This window comes from Heterodontus francisci, chromosome 34 (assembly GCF_036365525.1).
Source record: "Heterodontus francisci isolate sHetFra1 chromosome 34, sHetFra1.hap1, whole genome shotgun sequence".
NCBI lineage: Eukaryota > Metazoa > Chordata > Chondrichthyes > Heterodontiformes > Heterodontidae > Heterodontus > Heterodontus francisci.
In genome coordinates, this window is record NC_090404.1 from 5,767,680 (window position 1) to 5,783,430 (window position 15,751).

General features: G+C 43.9%; 2 protein-coding genes across 2 annotated transcripts in view; one reads left to right on the top strand and one right to left on the bottom strand.

The window, feature by feature from the left end:
- The window catches only part of LOC137348548 (zinc finger protein 91-like), a 103,481-nt gene that overhangs the window by 22,787 nt on the left and 64,943 nt on the right, over window positions 1–15,751 (bottom strand). The window contains exons 15-18 of the mRNA XM_068013849.1: window positions 15,332–15,516; window positions 14,923–15,019; window positions 14,084–14,158; window positions 12,659–12,808 (exon numbers count right to left, since the gene is read on the bottom strand). Of these exons, the coding sequence (XP_067869950.1) occupies window positions 12,659–12,808; window positions 14,084–14,158; window positions 14,923–15,019; window positions 15,332–15,516 (507 nt within the window). The remainder of the gene's footprint in view (window positions 1–12,658; window positions 12,809–14,083; window positions 14,159–14,922; window positions 15,020–15,331; window positions 15,517–15,751) is intronic.
- Window positions 12,446–15,751, top strand: part of LOC137348956 (zinc finger protein ZFP2-like) — a 33,239-nt gene continuing 29,933 nt past the window's right edge. Inside the window, exon 1 of the transcript XR_010969163.1 lies at window positions 12,446–12,491. The gene's annotated coding sequence lies outside the window, so the exon portion shown is untranslated. The remainder of the gene's footprint in view (window positions 12,492–15,751) is intronic.

The window sequence follows — 15,751 nt, forward strand, 5'->3', positions numbered from 1 at the left end:
GGATTCTGCTGTTATTGCTGCTGTTAACCATGTTCATTTTGATAGTTGGAGTTTGCTTCTGCTGATAATAAACCATATAAGTCAGCTGGAGTTTCATATTCTGAATATGTGTCTGATAAACCAGCATTGGTTTAAACACATTGTAGATTTTTGTCTTTCCCACCTCCATGTTTTGCATCACAAGGTTGGAGCTCAGAAAGGACAATCTGTGGGTGAGGGCAGAAATCGTATAGCGGAAACAGAACTTTATCCTGGACCCAGTCCTCCAGGGTCACACTGAGAGAAGCAAACAGCACTTTGGTCTTTCATGTCTTTCTTCACTAACAGCAAAGTCCCCATGTAGGTTAATCCTGAGGCGTGTAAGAAGTGTATCCCAGTGGCTCTCTTCTATGGTTCAGAGCTCCTAGGCATGGAACTGAAGGCTCCTTTACGACAGTTTAGAGTAACGAAGAACAACAATAAATTGTGGAAACGTGCTGTCAAATCAGAGATTGGTGTAAAACTGATCTGTTCCTGACTGAAAGTGAAACGGCAGGTTTAAGTTTCCAGTCTGAAAATGACTGGTAATTATTCTGTGAAGCTTTAACATGTTTGTGTGACAGTCCAGAATCTACAATTTTAAGGCAGGCATTAACCAATTTAAAATAAACTCAATTAGTCTACATTAAAATATCAGGTGGAGGAGTTCACAGGAGTCTGTTAACTGCTGGTACAATTATACAACAGACATTTGACCTCCAGATAAAGAAAGTCCTACAGCGTGTTTCCAAGAATTTCCTGTTTTATTGATGTGAGTGTTAGACACCACTATAGCTAAAAATAAATGACCCATTGTGATCCTGACAGTTACTCTGGAACTCCACTACTGACCCTGCTGAAAGTTGGAACCAGAGGCACCTTTACTAAGGAACCATCAGCAGTTTTGCCTGCCAGCGTAGGTCTAGGGGTGAATGATACCTGACTCCTGAACTGTCTTACACTGAACCCAGTTCAGAACAAGATGGATTCAGTTCAGAATAGGGACAAATATCACCCATCTTTCCATCGATTCTGCTACCTGATCCTTGAGTCTACACAGACTGACCTAGGTCATCTTTATTAAACCTCAGTCTGATTCCACTCAGGCTGTTGAGTGAGTGGATTCACTCTTGATAAATGAACAAGGAAGAAACCAGACCACAAGTCATACCCTAAACACAACATATTGCTAAATTTGGGCACTCGGATATATTATAGGCATGTATAAATGTAATCAGTATTATTCAGCAGTTGAACAAAAAATCTCTAATGGACAGAGTTACTTAACAAAAGCAGAAGAATATGTGACACTGACTATTCAGTGATTGACAGTAAATCAGTATTTATGGAATTTATGGATACTGAGTATTAATTACAGCAGGGACCAGAGGTTATAAATTGGTGAGACTGAGAGTAATTCCGTTGATAGCTAACAAGTTCACAGCTTTGAACAGCCCATCTAGCAAATGCCTTAAGTCTACTTGTGATTACCAACATTCAGAGCTTACACAGCCTCATCTCAAGTTACAGAACTGACTTTCTCCTGTCAATATCGTGCTGCAGAATTGTCTTGTGATCTGTTTACTTGTTCATCTTTTGTTAAATACAATTGCTATGAGGATTTATATTTAAAACAATGTTTGCAGAAATGATGGTCTATTCACACATGAACGACAGATGCTATGGGGCACACGCTAAGTCCGATAGGGGTATTGACATTAGAAATAAACCCCAACTGTCAGAATGAACATTCATGTGTGAATCGAACATCGTGTCTGCAGACCTCATTTTAAATTTAATTCCATTCAGAAACTGTATTGAACTAAAGACGAACAAGGAAACAGATCATAGCCCAAACCTGCAGTTCTATATTGACGCGAGAATGTCTGTTCTGTTGATTGAGGATGAGATTGTGTAAGCTCTGAATGTTGGTAGAATCATAGAATGATTACAGCAGAGCAGGAGGCCATTCAGCCCATCGTGACTTTGCTGACTCTCTGAAGGAGTAATTTACCTTGTGCCAAGCTCCTTGTAGCACAGCATATTTGTCCTTTTCAGATAATAATCTAGTTCTCTCTTCAATGGGTCGATTGAACCTGCCTCCACCACACTCTCCGGCAGTGCATTCCAGATCCTAACCACTCGCTGTGTGAAAAAGCTTTTACTCATTGTCGCCATTGCTTCTTCCGCCAATTACCTTAAAGCTGTGCCCTTTGGTTCTCCATCCTTCCGCCAATCTGAACACTTTGTCCCTATCGACTGTCCAGACTTCATATGATTTTGAACGTCTCTATCAAATCTCCTCTTAACCTTGTCTACTCCAGGGAAAACAGTCCCAACTTTTCCATTCCATCTATGTAACTGAAGTTCCTGATCCCTGGCACCATTCTCGTGAATCTTTTCTGCACCCTCTCTCATGCCTTCACATCCTCCCTAAAACGTGGTGCCTAGTACTCAAGTTGAGGTTGAACTAGCGTTTTATACAAGTTTAACATAACTTCTTTGCTTTTGTACTCTATGTCCCTATTGATAAAGTCTAGGATGGTGCATGCTTTATTAACCATTCTCTCAACTTGTCCTGCTACCTTGAATGACTTATACACATATACACTCATAATCACATAAACCTTGAGATATATGATAGACATACTCTTCAAAGCTATTGGTATATCAAATATTGACAAAATTACTCTTAAATTAATCTCACCAATGTATAACCTCAGACTCCGGTCCCTACTGTAATTAATAGATACCCAATAGCCTGTGTAACCTGTTTTGTGAAATAGCTCTACCCATTAGTGCTCAACTGCTGGATAATGCTGATTACATGAATATAAAATTTCTTGGTGCAGCTTTATGTTAAAATACTCCATAGAAACTTACAAGAGTAAACACATATAAGAAGGCTGGTTAGAGAACAAAATGCGGGTAAGGTACTTTGCATCAGTTTGCACAAAAGTGAGGGATGAAGCAGACATTGTAGTTAAAGAGGAGGAGTTTTAAATATTGAATGGAATAAGCATAGTAAGGGAGGAAATTTTAAGCCGTTTAGCATCCTTGTAAGTGGATAAATCACCAAGCCCAGATGAATTGCATTCCAATTCAAGAAGAGAAGCGAGGGAAGAAATAGCGGAGGCTCTGACCATCATTTTCATTCTCCTCTGGTTTGAACAAAATCATAAATAACCATTGATTTGCATGACCTGGGCATTCAACAAAAAACATAAAAATAACAGCAGGATTAGGCCATAAGCTCCCTCGAGTCTGCTCTGACATTTAATAAGATCATGACTGATCCTCCACATCAACTACAATTTCACACACAATCCCTAAAGCGCCTGATTCCCTTACAGTCCAAAAATCTCTCCATCTCAGCCTTCAATATACTCATCGACTGAGCATCCACAGCTCTGTGGGGGAGACAATTCCAAAGATTCACAACCCTCTGACTGAACAAATGTCTCCTCATCTCAGACTGAAATGATGTTCCTGTTATCCTGATACTCTGCCCTAGTTCTGGACTCTCCAGACCCGGGAAACAGCGTATCAGCACCTTATGTGTCTCCTCATTTCAGGAAAGGAGGGTGACAGAAAGCAGGCAACAACAGGATAGTTAGTCTAACATCTGTCATCGTGAAAATGCTGGAATCTATTATTAAGTAGGTTGTAGCATTCTCCCTTTTTAAACAACAGAACAACATTAGCAGTCCCCCAGCACCAGAGGGGAATGAAAATGATAGTCAGAGCCTCTGTTATTTCTTCCCTTGCTTCTCTAAGTAAACTGGGATACTTTTCATCAGGGTCTGGTGATTTATCCACTTTCAAGGATGTTAAAAGGCTTAATATTTCCACCCTCACTATGTTTATCCCATTCAATATTTCACACACCTCCTCTTTAACTAAGCAGATGCAAAGTATCCCTCAAGAAAAATAGACACATTTTGGTGTCTAACCGGCCCTCTTATATGTCTTTACTCTTTTAATTTTCTAAGTTGTATTTTAACATGAAGGTACACCAAAACATTTGTCCAAAGAGACTGTTAATAGCGTAATAATGAGCTGCTTGGGTGACTGCTTTGCTGAACACCTCCGCTCAGTCCGAAAGCATAACCCCGAGCTTCCAGTTGCTTGCCATTTCAACACTCCCGCCCGCCCCCCAATTTCAACATTTGTCTTTGGCCTGCTGCAGTGTTCCAGTGAACATCAACACAAGCTCGAGAAGCAGCACCTGATCTTTCGATAAGGCACTCTCCTGCCTTGCGGACTTAACATTGAGTTCAATAACTTCAGAGCATATTTTTTTAACCATGTCCCTGCTTTTCTTGTAGTCAGAGCTGCTCATTATTTAGCTATTAACAGTCTCTTTGGACTAATGCTTTGTCTTTCACCACAAGCATTAACACACGCTTTGCCTTTGTCCCAGGACAACTTTGTTATTTAATCTCTCCTGCCCTATCAAATACCTTCCCCTTTGTTCTCTCCCCCATCCCCTCCCTTTCACTTGCTCAAAACCTAATTCTTTTCTAATATTCGCCAGTTCTGATGAAAGGTCACAGACCTGAAACGTTAACTTTGCTTCTCTCTACACGGGTTTGTTTTCATTTCAGTCTGTTTCAATGTTGCTCAGTGACAATTTCAATCATCATCTGCTTTGCAGCATACGGGCACTGAGTCACTAAATAGTCTCCACTGAAGACAATACAGAAAAAGTCCATCCCCTCTTGTATCTTTTTATCCTGATATTTTCATCCATAATATTTGAATATGAAACTACACAAATAATAGGAATGCAGGCTGAGATGGTAAAAATGTGTTCACCCCCTCAGGGGACTGAATGACATGGAGACACATGGAGGGTGAAAGACAGACAGACTGACAGAAAGAAAGGGAGTCGCCCACTTGGTTCATTATTGTTCAATTTCTGACTGGAAGGTCATGGATGCTTGCAGCTAAATGGAAATGAGAAATCTGCAGTGGTTTGAAGGTGGAAGATTGTCCGTCTACACAATGGACGACTTGCGCAGCAAAGACCTAGTCAAATTTACAAATAAGCAGGAATGCAGTCAGCAAGATTCAACCCTGCACAGGGAGATCCCAATGGATTTCTAGTTTGAGGGGCCTGGATAGAGTGGAGGTGAAGAGTCTATTCACCTTAGCAGAGAGGTCAGTAATGAGGGGGCATAGATTTAAAGTGATTGGTAGAAAAATTAGAGGGGAGATGAGGAGAAACCTTTTCACCCAGGGGGTGGTGATGGTCTGGAACTCACTGCCTGAAAGGGTAGTTGAGGCAGAAACCCTCAACTCATTCAAAAGGAGTCCGGATATGCACCTCAAGTGCCGTAAGCTGCAGGGCTACGGACCAAATGCTGGAAGGTGCGATTAGAATAGGTGCATCTTTTTTGGCTGGCACAGACATGATGGGCCAAGTGGCCTCTTTCTGTGCCTTAAACCTTCTGTGATTCCTCCGGCACGCTCCCTGCGCTGAAACTGAGTCTTTCTTCCACAGGCTTTTGTTAATATCACAATTGCTGGTTTACCAGTGAAACCTGTCCTCCGCTGCACTGCAAGTGTGAGACAGGTTTGTCGGTGCAACCGAATGTACATTGAATGATGATACTTTAAAAGAGCGAATTTCCAGTTAAACCCCTGTCCCAAAATAAAAACGCTCAGAGTCATAGAATTGGAACGGCCACTTCCTGGGGGACAGGGAGTGGCGGGATCACATCGAAAGGGATCCCCATGAGAATGATCTGATTCATTAGATCAGGGGGAGAATTTAGGGAACTGCTCCTGAACGTTATTCACATCAAATTGAAGACTTTTTTCCTGTGCGATTTGTGGTGGTTTGATCAATGAAATGTTTGTAAAAGACCACGGAAGAGAAGGATTGAGATTTCCAGTGTGGGACAGAAGTGAGATGATTGAATGTGAAGCAACACATTCCCAACAAGAGCAGATACAGATGACTGATCCAGAACAGGTCTCTCAGCTTTTCTTTCTTTACTTGCTCCATTAAAAATGCTTTTGTCTTGGATCATCCTTTGTATATTCAAACTGTCGACTATCTGGCGAGGCCAGAAGAATACATTCCATCGCCAAAAAAGGAAGGCACCCTGCTGTGAATTCTACATTTCAACATGTGCAGCAGAGAATTGGAAGTGATCCCCTGTCTTCAAATGAACTTTCAACCAACAGAGAAACTGACAAACACCTCAGACCTGCAAGTAAATGGAAATTGACCTCCAAGGAAGTTCAACAGGTTTACAGTGAACCCCGAAACCCGACCTCACTTCAAACAACTTGCTCCTTTTCCTCTCTATATGTCTCTGTGTGTGTCTGTGCGTGTGAGTGAATGCCTGAGTGGGTGGAGTTGCAACAATTTTGTGATAAGGCAGATGTTCAATAAATAATTAATCTTCAATTTTTGTAGCTACAAGTAAACCTACAAGTCACTGTCTGATTATTTGCCAAATAAAACAAAAGTAAAAATCTAATAGCAAAAACACTTGCTGCAGTCAGGTGTGAGCTGGACAGTGGGAACCACTCACAACCCACACCATGTGACCGTAACACTGTGTAGACTTGTCCAGCAGTGCTACTTCCTGGGTAGCCCCGCCTCATAGTTCCAGGTCCCGAATATCTCTGTCTAACAGTGCAAATCCCTGTGTATCCCCACCCTGCAGTGCTAGTTCCCAGGTATCAGCGCCCCGCAGAGCTTGTTCCTGTGTCTCCCCGCCCCGCAGTGCTCGTTCCTGGGTACAGTGCCACACAACAGGCTTGTGAGCAAAGTTATAGCTCATGGAATAAATGGGACGGTAGCAACATAGATACAGAATTGGCTGAGTGACAGAAAACAAGGAGTGGCGGTTAATGGATGTTTTTCAGGGGTGGATAAAGGTTTGTAGTGCTGTTCCCCAGGGATCAATGTTGGAACCCTTGCTATTCCTGATATACATTAACATCCTAAACCTCGGCTTACAGGGCACAATCGCAAAGTTTGCAGATGATACAAAACCTGGAAGCATTGTGAACTATGAGGAGGATAGAAAGGCCATAGACAAGTTGGTGGAATGGGTACCATACTTGAGGAAGGATGTGAAGGCGTTAGAGAGGGTGCAGAAAAGATTCACGAGAATGGTTCCAGGGATGAGGACTTCACTTTTGAAGATAGATTGGAGAAGTTGGGACTGTTTTCCTTGGAGAAGAGAAGGCTGAGAGGAGATTTGATAGAGGTATTCAAAATCATGAGGGGTCTGGACAGAGTAGATAGAGAGAAACTGTTCCCACTCGTGAAAGGATTGAGAACGAGAGGGCACAGATTGAAAGTAATTGGTAAAAGCAGCAAAAGCGACATGAGGAAAAACTTTTCACACAGCGAGTGGTTAAGGTCTGGAATGCACTGCCTGAAAGTTCAGTGGAGGCAGGTTCAATTGAAGAATTCAGAAGGGAATTAGACTGTTATATGAGAAGGAAGAATGTGCAGGGATACAGGGAGAAGGTGGGGGAGTCGCACTAGGTGAAATGTTGATTAGAAGAGCCAGTGCAGACACAATGGGCTGAATGGCCTCCTTCTGTGCTGTAACAATTCTGTGAATACCTAAGCCACAAGGAAATTGCCTTGGGGTAAATCTGATCAGACAGTTGAATGTGTGGCTCAAAGATTGGTGTGGGGGAATGGATTTTGATTCATGGGGCACTGGGAACAGAAGGAGCTGTACTACTGGGATGGCCTTCACCTGAACCCCGCTGAGACTAGCGTCCTGACGAATCATACAACTAGGGCTGTGGAGAGGGTTTAAGCTAAATAGTTGCGGGGGTGGTGGGGAGAAGAGTTGAGGTGAGGGGAAATTTAGAGAGTCAAATAAAAAGGACAAGGCAGTAGTGCAGGTTAGCAATCCAGGTAATGATAACCAGAGAGTGACAGGAAGGGACAGAGTGTACCAGCATAAGAGCAGACCAGCAAATAAATAAGGCCAGAGTACGGAAAAATAGTAAAAACATGAAATTAAAGGCACTTTATCCGAATGCACACAGCATTCATGACCAGATGGATGAATTGATAGCACAGGAGAAATAAATGTGTGTCACCTGATAGCCAATTCAGAGATGTGGTTGCAAGGGGACCAAGGTTCTGAGCTAAATATCAAAGGGTATTTGATATTTCGATAGGATAGGAAGAAAGGAAAAGGAGGTGGAGTAGATCTGTTAATAAAAGATGAGATCAGCACAGTAATGTGAAATGATCTTGGCTCAGAAGATCAAGATGTAGAATCACTTTGGGTGGAGATAAGAAATAATAAAGGAAAGAAGTCACTGGTGGGAGTAGTTTATAGGCCCTTAACAGTAGGTACAGTCGAGGACAGTATATAAATCAAGAAATAATGGGGGATTGTAGGAAAGGTACTGCAATAATTGTGGGCAATTTTTAATCTTCATACAGGTTGGACACAGGTAGCCTGGAGGAGCCTTATCGAGTGTATTGGGCCAGTTTCTTGGAACCAACCCGGGAGCAGGCTAATTTAGGCCTGGTAATGTGTAATGAGACAGGATAAGTAAATGGCCTCGTAGTAAAGGATCCTCCAGGCAACAGTGATCATAACATGATAGAATTTCACATTCAGTTTGAGGGTGAGAAGTTTGGGTCTGAAACTAGTGTTGTAAACTGAAATAGACAATTACAAGCGTACAAAGACAGAGCTGGCTAAAATGGACGGGGAAAATAAGTTAAAAGGTTAGAGAGTAGAGAAGCAGGGGCAGACATTTAAGGAGATAGTTCATAGCTCTCAACTAAAATCAGTTAGCCTCACATCTGTCACAGGGAAAATGCTAGAATCCATTACTAAGCAAGTAGTAGCAGTACATTTAGAAAACCACAATGCAATCAAGCGGAGTCAATATGGTTTTATAACAGGAAAATCGTGTTTAACAAATTTATTAGAGATCTTTGAGGATGTAACAAGCAGGATGGATATGAGGAACCAGGAAATTTACTGTTGGAGCCCCTTCCCCCAACTCCTTTTCTGGTACATGGATAACTGTATCGGTGCCGTTTCCTGCTCCCGCCCAGAACTGGAAAACTATCAATTTTGCTTCTAGTTTCCAACCTTCTCTCACCTTCACATGGTCCACCTCTGACACTTCCCTTCCCTTCCTCGACTTCTCTGTCTCCATCTCTGGGGATAGGCTGTCTACTAATATTCATTACAAGCCCACCGACACTATGCTTCAATAAGTATATAAAAGGGAAGAGAGTAGCTAAAGTGAATGTTGGTCCACTGGAGGATGAGACTTGGGAGTTAATAGAAGGGAACACAGAAATGGCAGAGACACTAAATCAGTATTTTGCTTCAATTTTCATGGTGGAGGACACTAGTACCAACCCAACAGTACCAGGTAAGGCAGAGGTTATAGAAAGGGAGGAACATAGAACAATCATCATCACTAGGGAAAAAGTACTGAGCAATCTATTGGGGTTTAAGGCAGACAAGTCCCCAGAGCCTGATGGCCTACATCCTAGGTCTTAAAGGAAGTGGTATTGGAGATAGTGGACCCATTGGTTATAATATTCCAAAATTCTCTGGATACGGGAAATGTTCCAGTGGATTGGAAAAAAGCTAGTGTAACGCCCTTATTCAAAAAGGGAGGGAGGCAGAAAGTAGGAAACTATAGGCCAGTTAGTTTAACATCTGTCATTGGGAAATTGTTAGAATCCATTATTAAGGAAGTAATAACAGGACATTTCGAAAGTCAAAACTCAATCCATCAGAGTCAGCATGGTTTTATGAAGGGTAAATTGTGTTTCGTTAATTTGCTAGAGTTCTTCGAAGCTGTAACAAGCAAAGTGGATAATAGGGATCCTATAGATGTAGTTTATCTGGACTTCCAGAAGGCATTTGATACAAAAGGTTAATACACAAGGTAAGTTCACATGGGGTTACGGGCAATTTATTAGCTTGGATAGAGGATTGGCTAACCAACAGAAAACAGAGAGTCAGAATAAATGGGTCCTTTTCTGGTTGGCAAGATGTAACTAGTGGGGTGCCACAGGGTTCGGTCCTCGGGCCCCAACTATTAACAATCCATATAAATAACTTGGATGCATCGATAGAAGGTACTATAGCCAAATTTGCGGATGACATTAAAATAGGTGGGACAGTAAGTTGCAATAAAGAAATAAGAAATCTACAAATGGATATGGATAGATTAGATAAATGGGCCAAAATTTGGCAGATGGACTTTAATGTGGATAAGTGTGAGGTTATCCATTTTGGTCGGAAGAATAGAAAGGCAAATTATCTAAATGGAGAGAAACTTCAGAGTGCTTTGGTGCAGAGGGATCTGGGTGTCCTTGTGCATGCATCACAGAAAACTAGTTTGCAGGTACAGCAGGTGCTATGGCAAATGGAATTTTGGCATTTATTGCTCAAAGAATAGAGTATAAAAGTAGGGAAGTGTTGCTGCAACTGTACAAGGCTTTGGTGAGACCGCACCTGGAGTGTTGCATACAGTTTTGGTTCTCTTACTTGAGAAAGGATGTAGTTGCATTGGAGGCAGTTCAGAGGTGGTTCACTAGATTGATTCCAGCGATGGGGGATTTGTCTTATGAAGAGAGATTGAGCAGTTTAGGCCTTTACTCTCTGGAGTTTAGAAGAATGAGAGGAGATCTTATTGAGGTATATAAGATGATTAAAGGGATTGACAAAGTAGACAGAGAGGATGTTTCCTCTTTGGGGAAATCTAGAACGAGAGGTCATAGTTTTAGGATAAAGGGTAGCAGATTTAAAACAGAGATGAGGAGAAATTACTTCTCTCAAAGGGTTGTGAATCTATGGAATTCACTAGCCCAGAGTGCGGTGGATGCCGGAACATCGAATAAATTTAAGGAGAAGATAGACAAATTTTTTATTAGAAATGGGTTGAAGGGTTATGGAGAACGGGCAGGAAAGTGGAGTTGAGGCCAAGATGAGATCAGCCCTGATCGTATTGAATGGCGGAGCAGGCTCGAGGGGCTGAATTTCCTACTCCTGCTCCCAGTTCTTATGACTCCCACAGCTATCTCGACTACACTTCTTCACACCCTGCCTCCTGTAAGGACTCCATTCCATTCTCCCAGTTTCTCCATCGCCGAAGCATCTGCTCTGATGATGCTACCTTCCACGACAGCGCTTCTGATATGTCTTCCTTTTTCCTCAACCGAGGATTCCCCCCACTGTGGTTGACAGGGCCCTCAACTGTGTCCAGCCCATTTCCCGCACCTCTACTCTCACCCCTTCCCCTCCCGCCCAGAACTGCGACAGGGTTCCCCTTGTCCTCACTTTCCACCCCACCAGCCTCCAGATCCAAAGAATCATCCTCCGCCCCTTCCGCCATATCCAGTGTGATGTCACCACCAAACCCATCTTCCCCTCCTTTCCCGACATCATTCCGAAGGGATCGTTTCCTCCGCGACACCCTTGTCCACTCCTCCATTACCCCCACCACCTCATCCCCTTCCCACGGCACCTTCCCCTGCAATTGTAGAAGGTATAATATCTGCCTATTTACCTCCTCTCTCCTCACTTTCCAAGGCCCCAAACACTCCTTTCAGGTGAAGCTGCGATTTACTTGCACTTCTTTCAATTTAGTATACTGTATTCACTGCTCACAATGTGGTCTCCTCTACATTAGGGAGACCAAATGCAGATTGGGTGACCGCTTTACAGAACACCTCCGCTCAGTTCGTAAGCATGATCCCGAGCTTCCGGTTACTTGCCATTTCAACCCCCCCCCCCCACCTTGCTCTCACGCTCACATCTCTGTCCTGGGATTGCTGCAGTGTTCCAGCGAACATCAACGCAAGCTCGAGGAACAGCATCTCACTTACCGATTAGGCACACTACAGCCTGCCGGACTGAACACTGAGTTCAATAATTTCAGAGCATGATGGGCCCCCTATTTATGTTTAGTTATTTTTTTCTTTGGTTATTTTATTGTAGTTTTTTTAGTTTGTTTCTACTGTACCTGCCCACTGTTTCTGTTTTTTTTAATGTTTGTGCTTGGAGTGTTTTGTGCTTTACAGTCTATTCACACCCTCTCTGTACTAACGCTTCGTCTTTCAGCACACCATTAACAAATTGTTTGTCTTTGCTCCTTGACCTTCTGGTCAGTTATTCTCTGTGACCTTCTCTTTTGTTATCTCTTGCCCCATCCCCCGCTTTATTTGCTTAAAACCTTTTTAATTTCTAATATCTGCCAGTTCTGATGAAGGGTCACTAACCTGAAACGTTAACTCTGTTTCTCTCTCCACAGACGCAGCATTTCTTGGTTTAATTTACTGTTGGATCTTATTCACACCAGAGAAGCCCAGTGCGCAGGCGCGGGGCTGGTCTGTATCTGGAGCATGCGCAGAGTCATTTCTATCACAGTTGTGAAAGTGCTGGAGACGCTTTTACAGCGGGTGAGAATCGACGGGGCGCAGGGGAGGAATGGAGCCGGTGAGTGAGCGGAGAGGTTTCAGAAACACCTGGTGTAGGCCGCAAGGCCCAAATAAGAGCCTCGAAGTGTCCCGCGTTTGCAGGTCCAGGGCTTTTTTTCCCCCTCGGGAACGGGTTCAGATAGAGCGGGGAGCAGAGCGGATGTGCGGCCATATTGGTGACGTCACTGAGTAGGCGGGGCTTGAGTCCGTGACCAGAGCGATAATGATTGACAGGACCCGCTCGCGCGTGCGTCGCTTTCCCAGGCCCAGAATCTCGGTTGCCAGGACTATTTTGCGCAGTCGCAGTTGGTCTATGTGAGCCGTGACGTCTTCATGCTGTGGCATTGCTTGGTGACGTCATCCCACTCGCTGGGTATTTCCTCAGTGACGTGATTTTTGAAATCTCTGCCTCCAGGGTTTCTGAGATCTTTCCAGCTGCAGCTCCAGGAGGAGCTGCAGTATATGGGCATCACTGGCTAGGCCAGCATTTATTGCCAATCCCTAATTGCCCTGAAGAAGGTGGTGGTGAGCCCTCTTCTTGAACTGCTGCAGTCCTTGGGGTGTAGGTACACCTACAGTGCTGTTAGGAAGGGAGTTCAGGATTTTGACCCAGAGACAGTGAAGGAACGGCGATGTAGTTCCAAGGCAGGATGGTGTGTGACTTGGAGGGAACTTTGCAGGTGTTGACGTTCCCATACATCAGCAGCCCTTGTCCTTCTAGATGGTAGAGATCGCAGGTTTGGAAGGTGGTGTTGAAGGAACCTTGGTGAGTTGCTACAGTGCATCTTGTAGATGGTACGCACTGCAGCCACTGCCCGCCAGTGGTGAAGCGAGTGAGTGTTGAAGGTGGTAGATGGGGTGTTGATCAAGTGGGCTACTTTCTCCTGGATGGTGTCAAGCTTCCTGAGTGTTGTTGGAGCTGCACCCAACCAGGCAAGTGGAAAGTATTCCATCACACTCCTGACTTATGCCTTGTAGATGGTGGACAGGCTTTGGCGAGTCAGGAGATGGGTTACTCACTACAGATTCCCAGCATCTAACCTGCTCTTTTAGCCACAGTATTCACGTGGCTGGTCCAGTTCAGTTTCTGGTAAATGTTAACCTCGAGGATATTGATAATGGGGGATTCAGCAATGCTAATACTGTTGAATGTCAAGGGTAGATGGTTAGATTCTCTCTTATTGAAGTTCTCATTGCCTGGCACTTGTGTGGCATGAGTGTGACTTGCTACTTTTCAGCCCAAACCTGAATTTTGTCCTGATCTTGCTGTATATGGATACGGACTGCTTCAGTATCTGAGGAGTTGTGAATGGTACTGAGCATGCATCGTACAATTATCAGTGAACATCCCCACTTCTGAATTTATGATGGAGAGAATATCATTGATGAAGCAGCTGAAGATGGTTGGGTCCAGGAACTCTACCTTGAGGAACTCCTGCAGAATGTCCTGGGGCTAAGATGATTGGCCTCCAATAACCACAACCACCTTCCTTTGTGCTAGTTACAACTCCAACCAGTGGAGAGTTTTCCCTCTGATTCCCATTGACTCCAGTTTGGCTCAGGCCATACTCAGTCAAATGCTGCCTTGATATCCAGGGCAATCACTCTCACCTCGCCTCTGATTTCAGCTCTTTTGCCCATGTCTGGATTAAGGCCTAGAGCCGAGTGGCCCTGGCGGAACCCAAACTGAGCATTGGTGAGCAGCTTATTGCTGTTTAAGTGGTGCTTAATAGCACTGTCAACAACACCTTCCATCACTTTACTGATGATGAAGAATAGACTGATGGGGCGTTAATTGGCTGGATTGGATGTGTCCTGCTTTTTGTGGATGGGACATATCTGGGCAATCTTCCACATTGTCAGGTAGATGCCAGTGTTGTTGCTGGACAGGAACAGCTTGGCTAGGGACGCGGCTAGTTCTGCAGCACATGTCTTCAGTACTACAGCCGGGATATTGTCAGGACCCACGGTCTTTGCAGTATCCAGTGCCTTTAGCTGTTTCTTGATATCACACTGTGTTATCTGTGAGAGGTTCCATGGCTCTGTGGCTGATGTGCTCTTTTGCTATGGATCTGAATCCATGTCCATCCATTGTTATGTTTCACCTTTGCCCTCTCTGATCGCCTCTCTGCCATTGTCTAACCTCCGCCCTCTCGTCATGGCTGTATTTCACCCATGTTTGATATTTTGCTGTTATTTCCGCTGACCATGACTAAATTAAGTTTCCACCACTGCCCAGCCTCCTGACCATGCGCTGCCGGATTATCAGTTTTATCTTCCCACAGTATCTTTCATGGTCAGGAATTGCTTTTCCTGCACTATTGTCCATTTTTCTTCCACTTCTGAGCTTCTACTGACCATGAAATTCTGCACCATTTTTATTCCCTGTAATTCATTCTGCTCACCCTGAAACACTAACTCTGTTTCTCGCTCCACAGATGCTGCCTGACCTGCTGAGTATTTCCAGCATTTTTTCTTATTTCAGATTTCCAGCATCCGTAGTATTTTGCTTTTCTTTTATTGCAGGCATTGCTCACAGAACAGAGTCTGGAAACACAGACAGACCAATTAAGAGCTGGTTTGTATCAGGTTGGGTGTTGGATATGGAAGTCAGTCCCTGGCCTCCTGTGTAGATCTTTTCTGCTGCATTAGTTTATGCTGGAGTGGAGATGGAGGAGAAGCAGCTGGGTTTAACCCTGGGTATTTTCGAACCCAGTCCGGCCCAACAATTTCCAAAGTGAGACTGTCAAGGCAGGTAGATTCTAGGGGAGATTAGGTTGCTGAGCAGATACTGTCAGTACAATGTAATAGAGTACTGTTTTAATAAGTATTTCTGCAGGGGCTTTTAATCCATTTTACATATACAGCTTTTTAAAATTCATTCTTGGGATCTGGGAGTCACGAGCAGCCCAGCATATGTTGTCAATTCCCAGTTTGCCCCTTGAGAAGGTGATGTTGGTCCGCCTTCTTGATCCGCTGCAGATCTTGTAGTGAAGGTGCATCCACAATGCTGTTAGGTAACGATTTACATGATATTCACCCAGCTATGATGAAGGAATGGCTATATGTGTCCAAGTCAGTATGTCATTTCGGGGAACTTGGAGGTGGTGGTGTTCTCTTGTTTCCCTTATTATTTTATCTTGTGGAAGTTGCAGGTCTGGAAGTTTCTGTCAGAGTTCTGGCTGAGTTGCAGATGTAGAAAGTTCCTCTCCCCCTCCCTCTCTCTCTCCTCCCATAGAGGCTGGTGCCTTGTGTAGGCCCAGACCGGGTGCCAGGTTC